The 26064-nt window shown below is 39.5% G+C and overlaps 1 protein-coding gene across 1 annotated transcript in view; it reads right to left on the bottom strand.

Moving 5' to 3' along the window:
• Nucleotides 1-1626: 1626 nt before the first annotated feature.
• Nucleotides 1627-26064, bottom strand: part of sema3b (sema domain, immunoglobulin domain (Ig), short basic domain, secreted, (semaphorin) 3B) — a 69483-nt gene continuing 45045 nt past the window's right edge. Inside the window, exons 2-18 of the mRNA XM_026155271.2 lie at nt 20726-21244; nt 18566-18723; nt 16850-16912; nt 10780-10899; nt 9696-9789; nt 9444-9563; nt 9182-9324; nt 8976-9090; nt 6522-6591; nt 6248-6392; nt 4701-4920; nt 4520-4611; nt 4097-4138; nt 3568-3725; nt 3389-3444; nt 2418-2557; nt 1627-2196 (exon numbers count right to left, since the gene is read on the bottom strand). Coding sequence (XP_026011056.1) covers nt 1705-2196; nt 2418-2557; nt 3389-3444; nt 3568-3725; nt 4097-4138; nt 4520-4611; nt 4701-4920; nt 6248-6392; nt 6522-6591; nt 8976-9090; nt 9182-9324; nt 9444-9563; nt 9696-9789; nt 10780-10899; nt 16850-16912; nt 18566-18723; nt 20726-20915 — 2418 coding nt within the window. The 5' untranslated portion in view covers nt 20916-21244 and the 3' untranslated portion in view covers nt 1627-1704. The remainder of the gene's footprint in view (nt 2197-2417; nt 2558-3388; nt 3445-3567; nt 3726-4096; nt 4139-4519; nt 4612-4700; nt 4921-6247; nt 6393-6521; nt 6592-8975; nt 9091-9181; nt 9325-9443; nt 9564-9695; nt 9790-10779; nt 10900-16849; nt 16913-18565; nt 18724-20725; nt 21245-26064) is intronic.

Genomic DNA, 26064 nt, shown 5'->3' with positions numbered 1-26064 from the left:
GGGATGACATCATTAAGCAGCAGAAATCAGTAATACTAATGACCGGAACACCAAACCGAGAAGTGATTACAACAGTGTATGAAGTCAGATAGAGTTGTTTTTCTTTTCTGTTGCAGTGAAAATGCGCTGTGGTTTTTATAACCGTGCTAGACGAAGAATCTGTGACTCGCTTAATTTAAATCTTTGCATAACTATTTAAAAACAAACAATATATGCAAGAACAGTGTAAAACAAAAGAAGTACCGCTTCGAATACCAAAAAAAAAAAAAAATTAAAATTAAAATTATAGACTCACTCATAAATATCATGCTAATATATATACCGCAACGTAGCCCAGAAACACAGGTTGTCATACTTGGAGTCCACCAATATCTTTCCTTTTCCTCTTCATCCTGCTTGCCATATTAATGCTCCTCACCCAAAAAACACCCGTCATCATTTCGTCTTAATGTTTACGCACAAAATGTTGAAATCAGCTAATTTTTAATCTTTGGAGTGAGGTTTTGGATTATGTCAGAGCTCTTCCTACTGTATTTCTTGTATTTTTACACATAACAGATACCAGGTTAGTTTTAGACATACTTATTTAGGTTATTATTTGCTTTCAAACTGATTTCTTTGTGCTCCATCTGTGTCTTTGTACTGTAAACATCTTTTTGTCATTTCATGGAATTCCAAGTAGATTTTCCTCTACTCTTTCTACAGTGGTTCAAGCCAGTATGTAAAACAATATATGTAATCACATCAGGCCAAATATGCTTGCTCTCTAAGTATGACCACCTGCTTTGCATTGTTTAATTTAGTTTGCTGTGACATGCCTTAAATTGCCCGAGGAAACTGCAAAATATATTTTTTTAAACAGCAAAATATAACATAACCAGTTATTTGCTGTGATGCCAGGATGCCAGCTCTTTCTTTTGTGACAGCTTTATGTAATATGCGCAAAACCATGGAAAGGTGACATTATTATGAATGCACTTGCTGTGTACAACACCACAGGAAGTTGTTCATTTCTATGAACAAGTTTCAAATGTTACTTTTTTTTTTAACTGCCTGTGCAATTGAACTTAAATAGTAATGTGTTTCCAGTTACTTTTTTGTACGTTCCAGTTGCTCCGTTCGGTCCCATTGTGCATAAAACAAGAGTCCACACTTTTGCTACGCTGGCAGGAAATCTTCAGGGCAGAAAAGCCGTTTGGAGTTAATCCAAAATTTTTGGGCTTACATTTGTTTCTGTGGTTCAGTCCTTTAAAACAGTGTGCACACTGTGACGCACTAACTACACGCAATGTGTAATTGGATTTTTTGAGATGTGGAAATCCTTTGCTATGAACCCATGACAGGTAAGTGAGTTTATTGCTCACACATAAAGGTGTGTTTACTCCCATGTATCTGCTAGTAAACTCACTAATCTAGTGGAACTATAAAGGGATCGTGCAGAATCAGTTAGAGCAGCACATGCAGGGACTGGCCAGTGGGATGAGGACTCAGGGATTGGACTACCATATAGTGGGGGCATCCATAGATAAATATACACAATAGAGGAGGTGCTGTGTGTGTCCGTGTGTGTAAGTGTGTGCGTATGTGGGTGTATCTGTATGCGTGAACACCTCCAGGAGTTCTTGGTTTCTCAGTCTCTGTCGTTCTCCTGCTTTCTTCTTGTTTCAGTCATTCTTTTCTCCCTCCATTTCTTTCTCCACATCGTTACTCCCCTGCACTGCGTGGCGCACGCGGGTTTGGTTTCCCATCGTGGGTCCGACGGTTTCTCCCCTTCCTTATCTCCTGAAGATGCTTCCATTTCTTATTAGGTGGGCGGACAGCAGGACGCAGAGGTGCGATGTCCTTACCCACCTGGTCACCACCGGTGTTCCTGCGTGCCCAAACCTGCTCACAAATCTGGTCAACTGTGTTTAGGTTCGGATGGTCCACCAGCTGCATGAAGTCCCGGTACCAAAGCTTTTGATTGGTCATTGGGGGTCCGCCTCCGCTGCGGGGGTCTAATCGAACAGGGGCATCGGAGGGTAGATTGGAGACAAATGAAGGTGTGGAAGGTACGAGTTCTAAGGTGATGCCTAGTAAAGTTTGGGTGAAGCCGTGCTCCATTGCATGGCACTGGTAGATGCCAATATCTCTTTTCAGGACACGGCGAATCAGAAGACCTCTGTCTGTCTGGAGTATGCGATCATCTAGACGGACCTATAAGCAAGAAAAAAATCAACTTAAATCATGAAAAGAAATAAGCTCTAAAGCTGCAAAGCTGTTGTTTGCTAAAGTAATTATAAACGAAAGAATTTGATTTCTGATCTGATCTGATGATGCAAACACACACAAAACATTTTCATTACCTATAAATGCCACAGTATACTTTAATGACTTTTCGGTCATCATCTCTGGCCAGTGTCAGCCATTCCTCTCACCTCTTCTCGTCGATTCTGTGGATGTTTCTGGAAGGTCCAGGTGATTCTGGCCTGAAGGGATTTGGGGACGCACTCTAAGAAAGTGCTACTTCCCTCTACACCATACAGCTTCTTCTCTGCAATACGATGCTTATGATGATCTGCAGGGGGCAGCAGAGACAAACACAAAATGAGTCAATGTAGAGCAGCACATGTGCTCACTAATAACAAAACATGTCCAGGTTAGAATAAGACAGAGGAACCTGGAAGGATAGGATGGTGAATCCAGAAATGTTACTAGAAAAAACAGACAGGCAGACACAGGTTTGAGAGTAACGAAATTTCTATTCTCTGTATGTCCTGTACATGTGGCAGAATTGACAAATAAAGTTGACTTGACTTGACTTGATAACATTTTCTAAAATGAGTGATATGACCCTAAATCTTAACCACAGCCATAAAATTGCACAAAAGTACTCAAAGACTTAAAAGTCAGCCTACATCAAGGCCAGAGGTGGGGAGAGGATTACACAGATTACTGGTGAAACAATGGTCTACAAACTGCCAAACAGACTCCTGATCAGCATTTTATGGTACTTTGGGGTAGTGCCGATCTCATCACAGACAATTACTCTGACCTTCATTAGTTTTACACAACACAGCTTGCATGCCAAATGATGTAATCGCATTACTCAGGAGCTCCTTCAGTTTGAGCGATTAGCCTGATTCAGTTTTGTGGCAGCAAGACAGCAACAAAATGCTGGTATTGTGGCCTGAGCGGACAGAGGTCACCAGGGGTGAAAGCGGGGGATATTTTAGATTATTTGGCATAAGGACTGTAAGATTTCAGATGGCAAGCTTCTCAGTGAGTCCAAGAAGCATCAGACTACAGCTTGCATAGTTTAGTCTTAACAAATAGGATTAACACCAGTTTTCCTAACATGTCTACAAAAATCATTGTTGTAGATATGGAAATGATGAAAGAATTGTACCTCCTGAGCACAGAGTGTTAGGGTCTCCATTTCTTACATCCTGGCGGCGAAAACGTCTGTAACAAGTTTGACATTTTAGTTTAAGAAAAGGAATGTTTTATTGCATGACAGTATTTGCAAATTCACTTTTTTCTTTTAAGTAAAGATCATCTGTTATAGGTCATGTTAATGTCGAAGACCTCTTTGTGTTTGGCAGGTAGCGAGTACAGGAAGTTCCATCCCAGGCACAGTACGGGTCTCTGGCCAGGCAACACTCAGCGCAGGCCTTCCCGTATACACTGCAGCGGTGAAGTGGAATCTGGGCAAGGCCTGTGTCAGAGCCGACATACAGCTGTTGCTGTGAAAACAAAGCAAGCAAAGAGAAGCATTTAAAACATGCTTTATTCTGAAACAGCACAACAGCTTATGTGCCAGAAATACCATCCATGTGTCCATTATGGCAATTTATGTTGGCTCTCTTTGGTTATATTGTGCAATATCCATCATCACCATTCTGATTTAGTACAGCCTCAGATACTATATTGCTCTTTCGGGGCATATAAATATATTGCTGTGCAGATAAACAGGTCGATTAATTTCTAAGTCTAGATATGTCAACCATTTCCACTGTGAAGAGGAAATAATTGACTAAAGATAATACAGTGCTGCACTGTTTGACATACTCTTAAAAACATGATTTTGGGGCTTTTAAGAATTAAACAAGCATACCCGCTTTGAGGAGATCTGCATGTTGATGATAGATGAGGCGTCCTGGGAAGGAGAAGAGATGTACCAAACTAAATAACATACTTTTTAGATTTGACCAAAATTATCAGTATGTAGTTCAATTTTATTTATATGGCACCAAATCAAAACTTCAAGGTGCTTTATATTGTAAGGTAAATATACTACAATAATACAATAAACAATGGATGTATACATGCATATGTATACAATGTTCTTTCAAACTATCCTTTGTTTTCCTCTTTAGGTCGTGTCCAGGGAGTACAGTACACTTAATAAAAGGCATGCAAGTTTGAATGATCCATTAATTTCAACACTTCATTGAGATTTAATGCTTGTAAGAATACAACATGTCATGATGACTAAATGTGCTAAATACATGTAATTTCATGTACACAGTTTTCTTACTTTGAAAACTTCCAACTCCTCCAGTAAAAGTTCCTCCATGTTGTTCCAGCTCTCCTTGGGGACACTGATCACCTTTAGTACTGTCCCTTTATCTGAAATTTCACACACACAACCGCTTAATAACTAATTTCATCATTTTCCTGTTTAACCCTAGAGTTAGAAATGATTACTGCTCATTCACCTGTGCCAATGAACATGACATCGTACTGTCCATCAGCAGCATTGACTCTGTCCACAGCGATCTGTGTAAAGCTGTAGTCCACATTGGTCCTGATGAAGATGGGCCTTCGGCTCATAGGGTAGACCGGGTTGTACATTAGAGGGTGGTGACGCGCGAACTGAATCACATCATCTGGGAAACCCTTTGTTGACTCAAAGCTGCCGAATGTCTTGCTGGGGCACTAAAGAAGGGCAGAAAAAATCGAATTAGTATTTTGGGAACTTAAAAAGTTTACATTGAGGTTAGTGCACTTTACTGAACATCAGTGGGGATACAAATAAAAAGAGGATTTTAAAAAACTACTACTACAGTGAAACTACAGTGAGTACACATTTTCTCTCAGGACCTGAATGCGTGAACGTGCATGCATGCGGCTGCTGTAAAGCTCTGCAAAAAACAGCTGACTCTGAGTCAGTGCTCTCCTATTTACTATGTTTGGACTCGGTCATTGCACAATGACTGATATTTGATGAGTAAACTTGTTTTGTCTTTCTGGATGTAAACTGAAATTAAATGCCGAACTTCTCAGCACTTTAGCTGACCTGAAGTACACAAAGCACAGTTCAACAGAGAGGTGATTATGGTGTGATGGGTCTCAAGGACTTAAAAGAGATTTACACCAGGTCAGAGTCCAGCCACTCTCTTTAATTAAAATTCCAGTCCTGGATTTTCTAAATGCTGAAAACTCAATTTAGCATCATGCAGCGTCTATTCTCATACAATTCCACGTTTTTCTTTTTACTAATTTGCACTTTATTGAGCCACACTGTTTGGTTTTTTTTTTTTTTTGTGGGTTATGCATTTTAAATCAGAATGTGCATTATGTGCACTTTTTGCGTAAATGTACTTGTAAGCAAGATCGCGTTCTTAAAATCTGATTTGTTCTGCTAATTTTACAATCCAGCGAGGTAATGATGGCGTGAGGGAGGGTTTTCTGTAGGCCAAATACAATTAGTATTCTGCATTCATACAATAGGGATTGTTCTCCAGCAGCAGTAACAGCTGAAGCTCTGCATAACAAATCATGCTGATGCTACACTTGTGTGCTTAGCTGAATGGAAAGGCCCATAATGAGCACATATTGATTGAAAGGAAAGGGGGTTTGGAAGAAAAAAATATTTAATATTGAATACTGTCTCAATGTGACTATGAGGCCATTTTTTTACAACTTTTTTGTTTTGTTTTGAGTTTTAGTTTGAGGCAACAAATTCAACACTGAAGACATACTAAAGAATATTCCACTGTATGTGATGGTCTAGCATTATTAATTTATTGGGTCATTAAATCTATGGCAATGTGCTATATATTATAGGATGTATATATGTTTTGTACTTAAAATCAGATTTTAAGTAATAACTAAACATTAACGTAATCTAAAATATACACTTCCAAGTAAAAGTTTCTCACAATTACGCAAATATGTGTACATTTACTTGATCAGCCAACACTGCACTTCTGGAAACTCTAGATACTGTGACGCTGATGCGCTTTTATGATTACTGACATACCATTCCGGGGCGGGGATAGGGCACTTTTCCCTGGAAGGGGACCCACTGGTAGTTGGGCCCCTCTTTGTGAGCAAATGGCCCCAGGAAGGCCCTCCGGATGTCATTCATGGAGTAGAGACACACAGCTGAGCCTTTAAATACACTGCTGCTGGTGGACAGAGGGAGTTGGGTTAGATGCAACAAAAACACGCAAAACACGCAAAATACACAAAAACGTCTCTCCTCACACACAGACATGCACAAACATACACACGTAATATGAACAGATTCTGACCTGGAAGTGGAGAAGACGGTGTAAACCAGAGGGTTCTTTCTGTCTCTCGTCTGCAGCAGGAAAACATCGCCTAAGGATGCACACACACACACACACTGGTCAGGTGGCAGTAGACTAACGGTCAAAGGTTGAGTGAAAGATAAACAAAACCCTTTGGCCATGTCTAAGAACCTTAACGAGACATGTTACTGATAACTGAGGGTCATGACATGGAACAAAATCCACCACAGGTTCATGCAGCTTATAAAAATCTTTTAAACAAACTGAGTTTCATTAAGTTTTTGCTTCAATTGTCAGGTTTGAGATCTCCATAATAAACAAGAGCGTATTTCTTAGTCTTGAGCCACAAAATGTGTTTCCATGTACTTTAATGAAATTCCTGCTTCTAAAGACATAACATGGTGCACATACTTTAATAGAACAAAAACTTCAGATTAACAATTATTTATTTTTACATGGATATAGTTGGAAAAAATCAAGGTCAAGACAAGAGACTGAAAGTTCATGAGGGAATGTGATGGACAGATGTGGCCAAAGGGTAATTTAGACTTTAGCCTAAACCACTTACTTTTCCTTTCACTATGTCATGAGATAAGCACAAAGACAGATCATATTATAGCCCACAGATACAGCCAAGAAAGCTCTATCGGAAACATCTTGAGAGCTGAAACTCGTGCAGCTGCTCAGCAAACCACATGACTGCAGGTTCGGGGAGTAGTTGTATAACAACAAATAGCTCCTTCTTTTAAAAATATATTCCAATAATAATTTTATTAATACGTATAAGTAATTTCTCATTTTGGTAAAAGTAAATCCTGAATTCCAGATAGAGTGAAACAAACCAAAAGCAACTTGTTTTTTATTTGAAAGAAATCTCTGGTCATCTCAGGTATAGTTAGCTAAATAACTGGCCTGCATGTCTTTTTATTACACCTAACTGACTCATTATGAAGGTGAAAACCCCATAAAAAGGTTCCTAAATGCTTTATTGTTTATATTTTAAAGCACTATTGCTGATTTTAAAAATTACAACAGAAAAATTCTGAATGTCGACTGTAAATCATGTTTGAATGTCAGGTCTCTGATAAAAACTCAGACTTTGTGCTAAAGTGATACTGAGGTCTTCTGATCTTCATGACAGACTCACTGTTAGTGTCTATTCTCTGATGGAATAACTTCCACAATTAGTTTTTGCACTGCGGGTTAATGCTAAATTTATTATAAACAGGACTATTTCAGTTTATAAAAAAAACAAAAAACAAGATGAGGAGTGCCAAACTACCAAACATCACAGCTATGTCCATTTTGTATTCACAGATAGCTTTAAAAGGCAAAAAATGTGCCTAACATTGCTCTTAGGATACTCATCAGCTTGACTTGCATTTTATAACTTCTTATGGGTATGGGTACTGGACACTGCTCTGAGGATGGGTTCAATAAAGGGTCATTTTTTTCCAGAGAAACAAACATGATTTACATTTGTCCTCTGAGTCCAAGGATCCCTCATAGAATCACACTATATTTCACCAGACATTCATTTTATTACAACTGCAAAATGTGGTTAGAAATTGGCGTCTATGCGCCAAACTCATAAATCTCCTCCTGGAGCCAAAGGATAGGGGTTGAAAGAGTGGCACCGTCATGTCAGAGGAAGATATGGAAGGTTTTGGAGCTTAAACAGACCACAAAACTGGGAATGTGTGCTTGGTGTGCAAGGTGTACAGGACAGTCTTTAGAAAAGGCTTTTAAAAATATACACATATATACATATATATATAATGAAAAGTATAACTTCTCGGTGGAAATTCATATAGGTTTACAGGAAAATTGTGGTTTCTTTGTCATTTGATATGCTTTATAAATTTAGTCTCACTTCTGGATTTCATCTCCTGAAAACACATTATAGGTTTTTGTCATATGAAGAGTTACCAGAGACGAGCCTCTAACTTTCTCTAAACCCACAGCAAAAACATTGGCTTTCGATCAGGCCAGAATCTATTACCAATTAATCTGTCACTCATGCTTGCTCCAAGTCTGCAGGAATGTTAGACTGAATGGTAATCTACAATTGAGGTCAGAAATCCTTTTTTTTTTTTATTATGCGTTCCAGGACCTTTTCTCCATTTGCCCGCAGAATGTCCTTCTGGATAAAAATCCAAAAAGGAAAATCAGCACTTTTTTTTTTGCTTTTCTGTTCTCTGTCTACTGAAAAGTGAGACTACCAGATTATAATGCACAATATCTTAGAAGCGGTGACAGGAAAAACAAAACGTTAGTAATGACCAAAGTTTTTTGGTGAAAGTGGCAAACAACCTAACAGGAGGAGGATGTCGAGTGAAAGCTTTGTTTACTTCATTTATGTTATAGCATATTTTTACTCAGCACAATTTTCATCTTAAAATAGTTCACACAGTACATACTTGTACTTCTGACAGTTTGCACAGCTGTACTTACGCAGCTCATCGAAGTACGTGTCGCTGCCATCAGCTCCTGGTACCGAGCAGATCAGACGGGTCTTCAGAAATGTTGTCCACTTGTTCACCAGGCTTCGCTGACCGCCCATATCATTCTGATTGGAGAAAAAATAGCCAAGATAAATTTAAGAGGATATTTTATTTATATTTGTCAACAATCCAGCTGGAATTGCTGCTGGATTTTACCCTGCACAGCTGTCCGATTCTGGAGTAGGTAGATTTTCCCAACCCTTGAGCCTCAACCGCTGTCTCCCGGAAGAAGAAAAAGACCTTATCGTCATCTGGGTTCTCACTTTCAGGGACCCAAAAGGACCCAACAAACTTTGGTTCTGGTAAAGAAAATCAAAGAAAAAAATTAGTCAAAAATAACCTTTCCTATCAACACAGTGTAATTCTTCATGTGAGTCGTCTCAACACATAATCTGATAAAAAAAAGACAAAAGTGCACCATTAAGCCATCTTGAATCATGCTGTTCAGTGCGGATAGAGGGGCGTTTCCCCAGGCTTCTGAAGATGGTGAAGTCCCTTCCCATTAAATCTGTGGCCACGCCTGCATACAGCTCATCACCTAGGAGACAGAATTAGTCAACGACTGTTTGGATAATATATTTGTAGTACGTCAAATCAGCCCAATTTCAAGACCCATTAAATGAACGTTCTTATTCAGTCATCTCATATTAGTTTGCATGGGTGCAATTACCGACGAGCACAGATGCAGCGTTGTGTCGAGGATCATACGGACTCTTTCCTTTCCCGTCCTCCACTTCAGAGGGGTCAATCCTGAACACGTGGTCCTGATGGACAGAGGAGGGAAGGGATTTTACAGCGTGATTATATTTGCATAGTCCTTCTATAAAATGCCAAATTCTTTATACACTTAACCCTCCTGCCATCCTTTAAAAAACTCACACCCATCACCCTAGGGACCATTCTCAGCCACGCCATAAAAAGACCATATATCCATATTTTATTCCACTTTAAATTAGCCAACCTTGTAAAACTACTTCTCCCTGAAATATTCATGTAAAGTTTTAATTATATTTTCGTTGTTTTAACCCTTCAAATCCCAGTGTTATTACATGAGCGCCCTGTGTTATAAGCCCCAAAAACCAAAAAACGAAACTAAATATTTCCACAAAAAACCAGTTGAAGTAATATGTGATTGTCATTATAAGTAGGCCTTTAGATGGACCAAAGATTGGCACCAACATACATTTTGACCTGCCATTATTTTTTTTGCATTTTTTTTGCAATTTAAAAATTAAAACTTCAAGGCCCTGAGTCTTCATTGACATCCAAGAAAAGAAGAAAAAATAAAATCATATGATGATAATTTGGGGTTGAAAAATAGCGTTTATAATGGAAGTCAATGGGCAGAAAATGGTCCCCAGGGTGATGGGTGTGGGGATTTCTGCTGCTCAGCCATTTTAGGCTGATTTAAGGAATTCACACTGGAATATTAACATTGACAGGTAAAAACTATCCTGTGGCAAGTTTGGTTATATTCCACTGAACACAGTGGAAATGGCAGCCATTTAACACATAGCAGTGGCACAAAAAGGTCCCAAGAAGGCAGGAAGGTTAAGACCATATTTTAAGGGTCTGTCGACAGGTACACTGAATAGAGACTAAATTGGTTGGCAGAGGACTGAAGTTTCTGTGTTTGAAACATCTTATTTTCAGCAGATGAGAACAGATAAAGACATTGTATAATATTTTTAGACTTTCTTGTTACACTGTTGCATAGTGAGTGTCGTGTAGGTTGTGTTTTGTACATTCCTCACCTCCATCCTGTGTCCCACCTCGACAAAGGCACAGGTGGGGTGGAAAGCACCCGTTCCACAGGCGTATAAGTGGGTGCGGTTATAGTGGTGTACAATCTTCACGTAGTTCACGCAGTCAGACTGAAAGACACACACACATATAGTACTTATTATTAACTTAAAGGCTGATCTTTAGGAAGTTTTAGGAAGGAAACTGTTTTGTGATTGGCACTCTACAAATTCTGAGACAGAGTGTTAGGTACACTACTGAAACACAATTCTTGCATGAAATACAATGCCCTTTTTTCCAAGCCTGACATAGTGGTAGTGTTTACCTTTAAATACAGTAAATAGCTGTCTGCCATTTAGTCTATGATGTCCCCAGATCCATCTCCTACTCACAGGTTTGACATCATGTGTGTCCTGGTTAATACGACTGACTAACAATCAAATGGTCAAATGAATATCCACACGTAATTTAACCATGTTTCCTAAACTGCTATAATATCACCAATCTCTATAATAACCTTGCTGTCAAGTTTCTTTGACTTATATGTATACATTTATAGAAAAGAATGCAAAATAGTTACATAAAGAAATAAGATAAACTTATATTTCATTATCCATTTTATTTTTGCCAGACTTATATCTTTTCAAACCATTTTAATCTTTGTTCTATGTCTTCTTATTTCCATTATCCTGGCTTCTTTCTAATAACAAGCGAGCATGTTATTGATTCATAGACACATCTGTTCATCTCAGAATCAGGTTACACTGAGATGGATCTCAAGAGAGTGCTGGAAAAAAAGGATTTACTGTATACTAAGATAATGGATGGTACATTTTTCTTCCTGTCTTCAAACACCACGCTTTGAGGTGATTAGCCCATAAAGAGATGATACTATATGTGGACTGCTGTGGATACTACAATTATTGCCATTATCATGAGAATCTCACACCACAGATTTATATTGAATATGAATTTTTATAAATGATTTTCTGTATTGTGATTACGAAAGTGTTCAAAACAACATGTCATCAGTACATTGTTTATTTCTTATATATTCACACACTGTAGCACACATTTAAGCTTTTATCTTTCCATTTTGCGCTTGTCTACTTCTCCCCAGACAGGTCACTGTAACATCTGTCTGTCGATTGTTGTGAGTATTGGTGGATCTAAAGGTTTGGAAAGACATGAATCTCACTGTCAACAGCAGACAGTCATAATGCAAACAGCTCAGAGCCTGGATCATTTGGACAATTAAAAGACAAATTAATCATTTTTGGAGTAAATATGCAGAATATCAGTTTCTGTGTAAGCGTTCATAGAAAGTGAATTGTTTGGCCTGCTGTTTTCCAGGTCTCCTGCACGGCAACAGTTTAGTCAGCCAATCGATTGGTTAAACACCTTTATGTGTGCGTGTATACACTACAACAAGTAAACTTGTGTATTCACACAACAACTCCATCTCTAATCCCCTGGTAGGTTTTAAAGGCTGAATGGCAAGCCTTTGTTCTAAACCACTGAAGGTTATAGATATGTGTGTGTGTGTCTCAGGGGGCAGAGAAAGGTGAGGCACTCAGCAGAGCAGGAGGCTGACAGAGAAAAGTCTTTGATGTGACAAAGGAGAGAGATCAGGAGGGTAGGGAAAAGATGCATGAGCGACCCTGAAAAGATACAAAAAGAATGAGGTGAAATGATGACAGCAATCACTTTTTCTCATTGTCTGATCAGTGTGTGTGTGTGTGTGCATACATACAGAAGGGTTTGGGTGTGTGTGTGTGGGGGGGGGGGGGGTTAACGGGTTCCCTGGACAACCTTTGACATGCCACTGACTCATTAGTTGAAACAGTGAGCAAAATGAGGGCTGTGACCTTACAGCAGCTTGAGCTCTAAGTCTTGCCTTCACGTTTTATAATGCTGCATTGTTCTGCTGTAGATGTCTTTTTCTCTGTTTCTCTTTGTTCCTTCTGTTGATGATTAACCTGATCTACAGCATTAATGTAGTATTTTAGCCACTATCTGTGCTCTGTTTATGGTATTTGGCTCCATATCGATTGCTATCATATAAACTATGCTTCTTTGAGCATTTTATGTGAAGTGTAACGTGTTCTGGTTCAGTGGCTATTTTTGTGTTTGTCAGGTGCATAAAATTTAATCTACCAGGATGTCCTTGAACTAAATCAGATTTTTTCATTTGTCCTCGACATCTGAAACACTTCAAGTAAGGATTACTTAAATATATATACAGGGTAGTTTGCTTTTGAAATACAAATAAAATCCATAATACGATCAGAGAGATCAGGAAGAGTGTGGAAGTAGAAACATCACTGACTTTTCACTGAGACTGGAGTGTTGACTGTGAGACCATTTTTATGTTTTGCTTTCACTTGTTGTTTGGTTAGGCTGAGGCACCAAAGCTATTTGGCTAGCTCGTTCCACTGGCTAAGTTACCAGGGTGCCTAGATGCACTCCATCTAAGACATGACATGGTTTCTGGAGGTCACTTAACTTTAAAAAACAACTAGGCTGTTATAAAAGCTGCTGGAAGCTTGTATTTTCCATTTGGTTAAAACCAGAACAAACTGTTTGAATTTGTGTAAAAGCAAAGATTCCAAGAGATGCAGGAAGCTTTAATAAAGTTAATGGCAGAGAGGGTTTGACTTGATGGGAATGGTGATGTTCATTAGATACACAACATATCACAGTGTAATAACATAGGAATGCCTTTGATCATCTCTGTGAAACGGGACAATGCAGTATCAGGGGATACTGGCAGGCCACATTTCTCCTAAAAATGGACTGATTTCTGGAATCCAACTCTCTAAGTGATATACATAAGAGGGTGCCTTCTTTCCATTTGTTTCCAATTCTTTTCACCGTTGTTTGTGTGTGAATTCCTGCACAGTGATCGTCTACACAATGCTGGAAAAGAAAATGTTCTTTGGTGGTTTCAGACATACTTGGTGGTCACTGAGCTTCTTCTCTCAGTAGTTAAAGATTAACACAATTCAGTTTGTGTCTTCCAGAAAGACTAACATGAGTATTTGGAAGAGTTCTCCTTTTTAAATTAATTCTTCCCATTGAGCTATTGGACTTCATTCATAATCTAATTCATAATGTCCCAGAACTCATTGTGCAACATGCAGCTTCTTGGATACCTTTAAAAAAATCAATTTTGATTTACAATTGTGATTAATGCATCTTCCACAGAGCATTTTACATAAGAAATTGCTTTGAATGATATACTTATGAAATAAAGAAAAGGATTTTTATTATTAATTCCTACCCATTGATTTATTAATGGGTCTTGGAAGGCACTGAAAGTTACCAAGTGGGTACTGAAATGACAGCATAAACACACAATCTATCACTTCTGCGGTTCTGAATATGACTCTGGCCTTACAGTGACGCCTCAGAGTGCTGAGTCAGACCAAGTGTCTGGGTAAACTGTCAACTGTTTACTGCCCCGCTCTAATTCTGTTTATCTGCATGTGTCTGTGTTTGTCTTAGTGTCCTGGCACATGCAAGGTGGTTTTACTGTTTGAAGGACTGGAGGGTTGTAAATAACAATATTAGATGAGGACAGGGAATATGAAGAAAGGACCAAACATGGAAAATGAATGGAGGGAAGAGATCAAGTGGCAGGGAGAGCTTTTGACCTCTTCCTATAGAAAACACATTTCTCTGTAATTAGGGTCAATAGTGCGTGGTGGAGGTTTGGGTGAGTTTTCACACAGAAAAGGATAAAAGAGGATAAAAATAACATTTCAAAGGATAGAAATGTGAGTAAAAAAACTACTTTAATGCAAAATCTGTCATTTTCTTTGAACTTTTGTCTTATCACTTTCTTTCTCCCACAATAACTCATTATCTTCTTCATTACATTAATTCTCTTCATCACTCACAGTCTCCACAGTTACTCGCACTTTCGAACAGGACATATGCATACAGAAAACTGAACACACTCATGCACAGACAGACACACACACAGACTCCTGGTCAGGTGAAATTAGAGCCTGGATTTTTGTATGAATGGAGCCCGTTGTCTGTCTGCTACAGCTGTATAATCACACTGATGACGGGTTTGTTTTACACACACATAAAGACACATTCACAGACATTAGACACACACACTGGAAACTTACACATACAGGGATAAATGTACACACAGACACTGTCAAACACTTGAGTATAAATAGACACATTTATGGTATATCTGCATAAGCAGATGTGATTTTACTGTTTTAAACAGTTAAAGCCACGAAGTACCTACACACACACTGACCTGTACAGCTATCTAATTGTAATCTTGGGTGGTCTATAGGTTCTTGGTGGCCTCTACATGTTGGTCAGTGAAGCCAAGCCCCCCCTGCCCACACTACATCCACATGCAGAACATTACACAGAAAATCTTTTTTTGGCACTTAAATAATAAGTCAAGGGAACTTGATGATGGCGTATCTTTTGGTAAACTCTGCTGTGAGTTCTGCAGCAGGTCATGAGTTCAGTCATGGAGACTTTGTGCATGCAGTCATCTCAGAACGGAATCAGAATCAGATCAAATCATCCAAATAGAAACACTTTAACAATCAGGGTTTTGCTTCATTTCCTGTTAATCTGCATCTTTTTGCTACTGCTGCAGTTCATGTCCAAGATGCTCTTTATTAACCTCACTCAGTCCGTCCATCCTCATATAGATAATAAACATCCAATTCAACCTAATGTAACGAGCCACATTTTTACAAGCAACGGGTAAATATTTAGATTTCTGTGACCTCACTGCATTGCATCATATCGTCAAAGCGAAGGTATGTAACTGTTATTTTCTGCTGCACATATTCTTCCAGTGAGGAAGAACCCAGTGAGTTGCTCTCATAGTGAATATATCAAAGATCTTCAGCAAGAACTGTGTTTCCAACTGAGTTTCTCTGATTCACTAACCCAGTGCAATACAAAGTTTAATATTTAAGTGACATTTAAAAAATGAAATGTTTGCATTGATCCCAAACCTGTCTGGTTAGACAGTGTGTGTGTAAACACTGAGTGTGAGCTCTACATCAGACTGTGTGGATATCATTCAAATAGGGCTCAAAGAAACAAATTTGGAGGAAGTAATCTCACCACATGGCAGGTCCAAAAGTAGGAGTGCTGCACCTATTATTACATGTTATCTGTTTAAATGTGGTGTTTCTGTCTTGTGATGACTCCCATGACTCGAGTGGATTAAAAGGTAGCATTGTGTTAGGCTGGGTAGGAGTGGATGCTTACATTCTGCACTTGGAGCTCAGTAGCAATGCTTACTGAACTGTATGTAAAATGGGACATGGTTAAAGTGGATGTTATGATGCATTATGTCTCATAAAAACTCAGTTTAGCTAACAGGTTGTAGTTAAATATTCCTTGAGTAATAATAATAATAATAATAATAATAATAATGCAGTGTGTATTATTGCATAGGATGATGACAACACACTTCTAAAAACTTTCAGGTTCCACATCTGAACTGTATCAGCTGTAAACTTTTATAAATCAAAGCAGAGATCACAGACAAGATAAAACACAGGCGTAGCTGTGGGGTCGGGCCAATAAAGCCAATATCTGGTGTTCTTAAAAACTTTCTATCGTTCTATCTGAGGCTTCTGGATGGTGATAGCTGTGGTTGCAAAAGGACTTCCAGCCCCATTGAAGCCTATCTGGAAACAGCTCTCTGTCTTTACCTCTGTAAGCAATTTCCTGCCTCGTTTATGTTCCCGGTCACTTGTTTTGTGTTATACTGAATAAAAAATGAAGTCTACCTTGCAAATCTCAGTCCTTCTATGCTTCAGAATTATGGATTATCTTTGGTATGAAACTACAAGCTCATTGGTTAACTAGCTGTCAATCACAAGTCATTAGTGAATGAGCGCGTGGTTTCACAGTCAGACCTGCCCTTACTTTTTTCAACCAAGCTGGTGACAGCAAAAACATTTATTGGAAGGCTTGAAAACAGGGCTTAACCAGGTGATATCACAGTACCCACATCAATTTTTATTTCTCTGGTAAAAATGAAAACATGAAATCACAGGGCTAAGTGTAATCACTTACAGTGATGTCTTTGCCAGCCCAGTTACACTCCTCCCTCCAGTCAACAGGGGCAGGCCAATAGATCTGAAACAGGCAGACAAAGATCAGTCCATCTTGTAAATTTACTCTGGATTTTTAATTTGGCTAAATTAGATTATTTAGAGTGTACCAGAGATGCATTCCCTCATAATATAACACAGCCCAGAAGATCACTGGCTGCTCTCTGCCCAGCCTGGAGGTCACTGCAAACTCTCGGTACCTCAGCAGAGCTGGCAATATCATCAAGGACCACTCTCACCCCAGCAACCAACTGTTTGAACTATTACCGTCAGGCCGACGGTACAGGTCACATAAAACCAGGACAAACAGATTCAGGGATAGCTTCTTTCCCAGAGCTATCACTGTAGTAAATAAGCACAAAAACAATTGAACCTATTCCATACCGTCACTGTCATTATATTATGCTGCTATTCATACTGTCATTATATTAATGCTGCTATCCTGTATATATTGTACATACTATTGTTTCAGTACTTACGATTGTTTTTTTTGTACTTTTTATATTTTACATTTATATTTATTATTGAAACTTGCACCAAGGGAGTGGCACTCCAATTTCGTTGTACTCTGTACAATGACAATAAAGGCTATTCTATTCTATTCTATTCTATTCTATTCTATTCTATTCTAATATCAGGACTTAAACCATCAAGTGTAAGAACAGTTTGATCCATCTCTTTCTTTCTAACCTATTTTATCCTGCAGCCATTCAACAACATTGCAACCCCTCCCCCCCCCCAAAAAAAAAAAAAAAACAGGGAGAGCTACAGTGAATCTGCACACCCAGCTCATAAATCAAACTCCCTCATCTACCTAAAACCAACAGAGGTTTCATATCTGACAGATAGAAACTTGCAATTTACTCCAAGCAGCTGTGGACGGATGTGTTTTGTGGGTTTTTTGTGTGTAACTCTAGTGTCTATACATTTCAGTTCTTTTGCCAGTGTGTGTACTGTATACTCAAGTCTTTTTGCAGCTCTGATTATACTCCAAAGGCAAAGGCCTCACAAAGTGTACCTTTTTGATGTGAATCATAACCTCTTTTGCATAAATGTTTTTTTCTTATCTCCGTCCAGCTCTTTGATTTTCTACCTTCCTCTATGGCTACAACACTTCTCTTTTCCCCTCAGGTCAGACACTTAAGTAGACTCATATGTGCACGGATGTTATTTTCTAAAGGGTGTGTTTGTAAAAATGTTTCCACACTTCTGAATATTTCCTTCAGGAATGCAAGAATACAAACCACAGGTGACTAACTTTGTGAGTCAAAATAATAAATGATTCTTAGAAAGTAAACAATGTTGCAGTGGTTGTAAGAATGACTCACTTTCATCTTCTGCCAGTATAATCACCTAAGATAGTTAACAAAAGGTCACAAAATATTTTCATGGCAAATGTATTTGGAGTTGTTGAGATTTATCTCTTCTGGTAATGGTTTGTGTATTACCAGGGAAAATGCTGTGTTTATAAAACAGTTCCTTATTTTATGGATAACTTTTTAAAAAAGCCTTGTGCACATGAGAATCTAAAATTAAATCTACTCATAACCGTTAAAACACAGAGTTGAAAATGTTGAAATCTCAGCAGCAGTAACTTAGTTTTGATCAACAGACCGCTCACACTCCCACATGTTTTACAGCTGTACAAGTTTGGTTTTGGGGGTTGTTTCTGGCCAACCTTGTGTTCTTGTTTGGCGATGTTGTCCAACGACAGAGACAGCAGGAAGTTCTTGGCTCCCACAAACAGTCGACCCCTCTCTTCATCCAACAGCAGGGCACTAAAGCAGCAGGAACGCTCCAGCTCAAACCGTCGCACTCCGTGGAACTGCTGCAACTCTGAAAATGTAGATTTACAGGGTGGACCTCAGTCAAACACTGATATGAGTCGATGATTTCCACATAACTTAAAGATAAAGATATTAAGTATGGGAGAACCCGCCTATGCATTTGTGTTAGTGTGTAGGTGCCAATGTGTTTGCCTGTATTTATGGAGAAATGTTCTTATATGTATACAGAAAAGAGATAACTCGGATAACTTTGCAGGGGCTTTAGTTTTGGACCAGTCTTTTGTTCTTTACTTGTCTTTTTTGTTGTATAGCGAAGTAAACTTTTTTATTAATTATGTTCTTCAGAAAGTAAGTAAAGAATCATAAAATCTTTGCATTCAAAGCTGTCATCGGCGTCTTCAGATCCACATCAGTTAGTTGGCTACAGGGCTTCCACAAGTCACGCTGCTAAAAAAAAAAAACCCTCAACATCTTATGTATTTCAGTATATTTCTGAGCTGTGTCCTAAGGCCAGTGACTTGTGAAACGAGCAGGATGAAATCCTCTGACAGTAATGACACTATATTAGTTTCAGTGGAAAAACTGAATGTCTTTACCATTTCCAAACTGGCAAGAAAAAGTTCTAGAGGAACAGTGCCCAGGAAAATTTAGCTTGTATTTGTAAATTTAAACTATAATAGTCACCCCAAGCTTAATGGAAAAAAAAAAAAAGAATTAAAAACTGTTCTTGGCTTGAGGAAACTAAGAAATAAAGGGACTACATCCTCCCCTACGTGCTCAGCTCAAACTGGGAGCTTAAGAAAACAAGACCAAAGCCCTCCTCACTTCGACATTAAAATGTCTTTTATTAGTCTGCCATTGTTCTAATGTGAATTTATAACTTTAATTAAGTCTTTGACGCCACCCAATAGCCGCCAGCATGACATCAGGGACTTTTATTCAGCCCCACCATACTGTGGTGGCAATAACCCTGGGCTTGAGGGCATAGTGTGTTAAAAACATGCGTATGATACCTGCCTTCTGCTAAATGCAGTTACTTTTACTTTAAGATCCAAGTGTATTGGTGTTTAATATTTTACTGCTCCTTTCTTGAGCGCTGGTACAGAATATCTGTCAAGAAAATATTATTTGACAGCCCAAATCTACTTTAAGTAGCTGAGTTAAGTAATGGTTACTTCATCCTTTAAACAAGTAATAATGCTTTCTACTCAATAAAAAGCAGCAGTCAAAAATGCCATTTAATGCTACATTGCTAACTTAAAACAAAAAATGTAGTATTAATTAATATACTCTCAGATAGATCAGCTGTACAGCATGTCATTGTGAAACGCTTGTTTTTAATGTTTAACATATTATGTTTATGTTTGCTAAAATCCTAACAACAGCACCATTACCAAACACACAGAAAGGCATCAGCAATTTAGCTTCATTGCTAAAGTGGCTAAAATTGTTTATAGGACTCTACTTTTATGTCAAAGTAGTATTTTAATAACCGCCTACAGCCTAATTAGGAACCAAGAAACTCTCACTGTTGACACTCATTTGTCATTTGTGTTTCAAATAAAACTAGAATAGTCTTAAGTCTTCTCATAATAAATGCTTCAAGTTACCTTCAGCCCAAATTCAGGCGGGTACATGTCTCAGCTGTGCAAACGGTCTGCAGCCAGCTTCATGGCCTTGGCCAGTTCATTCAGGCTGTAATTACCAGCTTGGTTTATGTGGCTGTGTTGGGCATTGAGCTGCCTTCTTCTAACATACAATACCCAAGATGAAACACAAAACCGTGCTACTGCGTGTTTAAGTTGTGTGTGTGTGTGTGTGTCTATGGCTGTGAATCACAGCAGCCACAAATTACAGTTGGCTACTGTTCAGCTGCATATACTTTCAAAAGGATAAAGCTGAATATTACATGAAACAGAGAAAGTGGGGTGTGTGTGTGCGTGTGGTTTGTGTAGATACTTTTCTAACTATTACGGGCAGTGGAAGAGAGAAATTGCCTTTTTTTTTTTAGAAAGAACCAGAACTTTTATCCTCAAAGCTTTTGTTCTTACCTTTATATGATAACTTCATGCGCGGTGAAGTGGATGATGAAGAGGAGGAGGAAGAAGAAGAAGAAGAAGAAGCTGAAGAGGAGGTGCGGGTCACGGTGCTGGAGGACACATGGGCAGCGGCCAGCCCCAGCAGGAACAGAGAGCTGCAGGTGACCATCGTGGCCACCACCATCATCATCATAGTCATCATCTTGGCAAACGTAAAGCAAACTCCTTTCTTTCAAAAGCGGAGTCTGTCAATTTATTTATTTAAGTTTTAATGTATTAATAGAAGCTATAGTTGTGTCCTGGTTCTGATTCAGTCTTCAGAATCTGTGTGACAGAAGCAGGGACCGGCCTTTGAAGGATTTATTGGAAGGATCCTTGAAAAAGTGTTGGCTTCTATTTTTTTCTCTTCCAGTCTTCTTTTTAGAGTCTCAATAATCAGCGTAACGTCGTTCTCTTGGGACTCTGAAGGATGATCAAGCTGAACTCTCACATCAACGATGGGCCATAAACATTAAACATGGACACATAGACCTGAAAATAAAGACAGAGAAGTAACAAATTTAGAAATATGCACTGCTAGCACACGTGTGCTTATGCCAGGGATGCCCCCATGCACAAACACACACACACACACACACACACACACACACACACACACACACACACACACACACACACACACACACACTGCTGTCTGAGGTATTTTTAGTCAGACTCAGATTGATGCTCCTGCCAGGCTATGCTAATGCCAGCCTCCATTATGGCAACACTATAATCTCTTCACATTACAGCAAGACTCAGGGACAGTATCCAAAGCGCGCGCGCACACACAAACACACACACACACATAATCTCTGACCTTGTGTGATGAATACTGTGTGTGCGAGATAGAGATATGCTTTGCGCACTGCCAAGCCAAGCGCAAACTCTCCATGTCTGTGGCACTGCCAGCTCACACACACATATACGCATCCAGCACTCACACACTCGCTTGCTTGCTCACACTCTTCCTCGCTCCCTCCACACTGGCAGACAGTGTCACTGAATGAGATCTCTTCATTGTGAGGGACTAATGAGCCGACAGTGATGAAGATGGATGAATGGATGAGCACATCAGTTCTTACAACAGTGTCACTTGTGAGCGAATCCAGCCTCACAAAATGAGCGACTGTTGGCTTCTGATATCAATATTGACTTACACAGTAATAGATAAATGAAATTACAAGTTATTTAGAGATTTACAGTGTTGCTTTTTCCCCAATCTAGTTTACACATGGCTTCTATAATGGTTTTTTTTCTCGGTCTCCTGATGTATTGGATTTGCGGAAATTAATGAGACAGACTTGCTATTGTTTCTGAAAATTCCCCAATAACATCTTACGGCACTGTCAATGCCAAAGCATGAGGGAGGTCAGTGGCTTGTAGTCCTACATCTATATGAATGTTGTGCTGCAAAAAAAAAAAGGGAAAAAAAGTGCGCAGTGAACACACACCTCTCTTTCAGTACTTTGGACTCTGCAGGCAGCAGGAACAATAAAGCCTTTCAGTAGAAACAGTCTCCTTTATTATATTGCACCTCACAGTTGGCACTCAGTAACAGGCAGACAGTTGGCTTTTCCCCTCTTTTCATTTTCAATCTTTACTTATTTTCCTCCTTCTAACAATTACCTCTATCACTTCCCTTCATCTGTCACCCTCTATAAAAACCCCTCTTGTGTCTTGGCAATAAAATCAGCTGTTCAATAATAATCTGCTCTTTACTGCAGACTAGATCTCCCTGTCTTGACTGGGGCAATATTAGACGTAAAATAACAGTGTCTTTCTTTGCTTGGGATACTTTAAATGAGGGGTAAGGCCAAAAAAGATTTGTGGATATATTTAAACTGCAGTCTATTGCTAGCCATATGTTTTCAACTAGAGCCAAATCAGCTGACTTTGTAATGCACTATAAAGGAATACAACATTTGTTTTCCACTAATAACTACAAAAGATGATCCAAGAGAGAAAAAGATATCAGTCAGAGCAACTAAGAAAAAGAAGAAGCAGTATTTCTCCCTGGAGTAATTTAGATTTGGCAGCATGGCGCTGTACACAGCCCTCCTCACCTTTCTACGACTACAGAAACAATAAGGTGGGAAGAATAGACTAGGCATCTGCAACAACAGACATGATACTGATTGTCAGACACATATGGGTTGATTTTGGATTGTAAAGTGGCTTGCAGATGCAGGCAGAAGTTTAATATCAGAATCTGAGATTTGTCAGCCATTAGTTGTAGTGGGATGCCACTGACCTCAGTGTACGTAGAGGTGTTGTGTCTACGTTCCGCGAGGATGACTGTGTGAACAGAGTGAGGCCTGTCATCACCAACATCATCTCAGCCATATTTAAAGCATGCCAAGCTTTCAAATACTCACTTTGCTCTAAGCTGGAACAACTTTCTTATTAGTTTCAAATTCCTGGTTATCACTGAAAACTAAAGAATCACTTTAAAGCACAATATACATAAGATGAGAAAACACACATACACTATACAGACATAGACCCGTCTGCGCTGTTGGCACAGAGTTTTATGAATAATGGAGCTATTGAAGCGTAGAGACAGGAGAGCTCTCATAAGCTCATGGCTCCCAGGCCACAACACAACAAGACACAGCTTAACAGGAACATAAACTCTCACATACCCTCCAGTATCTAAACACACGCACATTTGTGAATGGACAAAAGCATACATGCAAGGCTATATCCCAGCACAGCCTGCTATCTGCTACTTTAACTCGCTGTTTTCGAATTGAAGAGGTCTTGGGTGATTTCACAGATGTTCGCTGAGTGCAAAGTTTCCCAGCTAGCATTAAAGAAGTGATCACAAGAGCACTAAACTGTGCTGAGGTCTGTGAAACAGAAAGGCCGAAGCACAAGGCTGCATGTCTATGCACGCTCAAGTTTCTGCACTGAACTGCAAAGATGCTGCAGTATTTCAAGGGGAAGGACATCAGCACTCTCATCAGCTGCAGCTACGTGACACAAGAACAGAAGCGAGCACGCACACGCGCGCAATTCACGTCACACTCCCTGGAAGCGACAAGAGGAGCAGCGAAACCCTCACACTCCTGTTGGCTGCTATAAAAGGAACGACTGGTCCCATTGTTCCTCCGAGACACCCCGAGCTGTGTGTTGCAGTGTTTGTGTGCATCCTATAACTCTTCATGAGTTGAAGAGTCTATTATTGTTCCTCTTCATCACATCACATCACAGCCCTGTGAGCAGGCACACACACACAAACGTTTGTATGTATTCATAAACAAGGATGTAGGAGAATATATCCCCACCTAAAAAACTAGCCCTTCTCAGCACACACACACACACACATGCATGCACATGCAGAGGCAAACACAAAGTCCTTGCATGTTCCATAATGGATCTTAATAATAAAAAAAAGCCATTGGGGCCGCTGACACTTGCATTCAGTTCAGCTTCAATAGACATGGAGCAGCAGCATGCCAAGAGGGAATGGATTAAAAGTAAAGAGAAAGACAGAGAGAGAGAGAGATTCTGGGGGGGGGGGGGGAGAGCAGGCTGTCCTGTCAAAACCAGAGTAAATTGAGATGGGCAGACAAAGCAGCCCGCCTCCAGGGTGAAACGGCTTTTTCAGAGTGGGGTTAGAGTGCAACTTTACTGTATTGTATGCAGTAATGAATAAATGGATATCTGCAGTTTAACCTGTAGACCACCACTGCCACAGGTCACAGTGGAGATCAAGAGCAAGCCGAGCCAGAGGGGGAAACAATGAGGGTCAGATATATGAAGAGACAGGTAGGTGAAAAGGAAGCAAAGACAAATAAAAACATTACAGAGGGAAGAATGAAGAGATGACAAAATGATGTAGAGACAGAAGGCAAGAAGTTGTTGAGAGGCCGGTTAAGAGAGGGGAATCACAACAGGAGCAGAGCAAGGAAAACGTGTGAAAAGAGTTGAAAGATGAATTGTGGATGAAGCAGTAAGGCAATGTGAATGAAAGGGAGAGGAAAGGAGAATTAGAAGTCTAAAAGGAGGGAGAACGGGGAGGGGAGAATTGAAAAGGCAGGGAAAGACAACAAAAGAGAGAACGTGGAAAGGAGTGAACAAAACAACAGGATATAGACATTTCTGCACTTCAACCCTGCAGCCAGCCTGCATGCATGCAGTCTTACAAAAAAGGAGAATGCAGCAGAGGTAGGGAGGGAGGAATGGAGAAGAAACAAGTGAGGCAGGAGGTGATGGAGAGAAAGGAGCCAATTGTTTCTCCCCTAGGGGAAAAAAAGAGTTCCCTGGCCTGTGAGCAATAAGTCTAAGCCTCCCTGCAAGTGAGAAATGAAAAGCGGGAGGGATGGATGGATGATGATGAAGAATAAGTGGAGAGGGTGAGGAGGGGAGGGAGAGCTTTACAGAGCAAAATAGCTGTAACAGCAGGTAACTGGTGGCTTTTGCACCAGTTAATTTGCTAAGGGGGCGACAGATGGGACGAGCGACGGGGTGAAAGAGAATACAGTAAGATTTTTTTTTAAAAGTTCGTATGTAATTCAAAGCTCTCACTTGAATTCTCTGTTTCTTACAAAGTGTGTTTTACATATGAATGAGGAATACGGCAGGAGAACAGCATAGGAGTTCCATGTATTTTTCCATAGTTCCATCTTATTTTATGATTTTTAGCTCCCCAACTCGGTCAGGTTTAAGAAAAGACTTGGCTCACTGTGAAAGAGATACTTGCTTATCATCACGGTGATGAGTCCCCCTCCCATCTATACTATCTAATTTGATTGGTTTTCTGTGGAGCACTGAATGCAGGAAAGCAGTCAGTGCTATGGAAAACATATGTTGGCACACAAAAGCCTTTATTAAAAGTCAGTCCAGAGAAAGATCTGCTTCTCTCCCATTATCACTGACAATGCAGCTCCTTTAATCTATGGCTATTTATAATTATGTGTACTGCTGAATTGTGAAATAGTGGAAGTAAATCAGAGGAAGGGAAGGAATGCAAGAGAGAAGACAGTAGAGGATGGACGCAAAGAGCGAGAAGAAGGTTAAGAAGAGGGCTGGTAAGGTGAACAGATAAGTCTTTTCCAAAGAAACCAAGATGTTTTTCCAGAAATACTATAAAGTCTATAGTTTTGAAATCATATGACCACATAAAAGAGTTAACTGCATTCTCATTGAAACATGTCATTTTGACATAATAAAACACATCTGAAAAGAATTGAAGCTGGAAGCACAAATGTTATGCCACCAGCTGTTTTCCTTCTGGTTATTTACTGCTGTTTTAATCAAATTCAGAAATTGTTTTGCAATAAATTTGACTCATGTATTGATGAAGT

The sequence above is a fragment of the Astatotilapia calliptera genome, chromosome 20 (genome assembly GCF_964374335.1).
Source record: "Astatotilapia calliptera chromosome 20, fAstCal68.1, whole genome shotgun sequence".
In the NCBI taxonomy this organism is placed as follows: domain Eukaryota; kingdom Metazoa; phylum Chordata; class Actinopteri; order Cichliformes; family Cichlidae; genus Astatotilapia; species Astatotilapia calliptera.
This window is presented reverse-complemented; position numbering and strand designations above follow the sequence as displayed.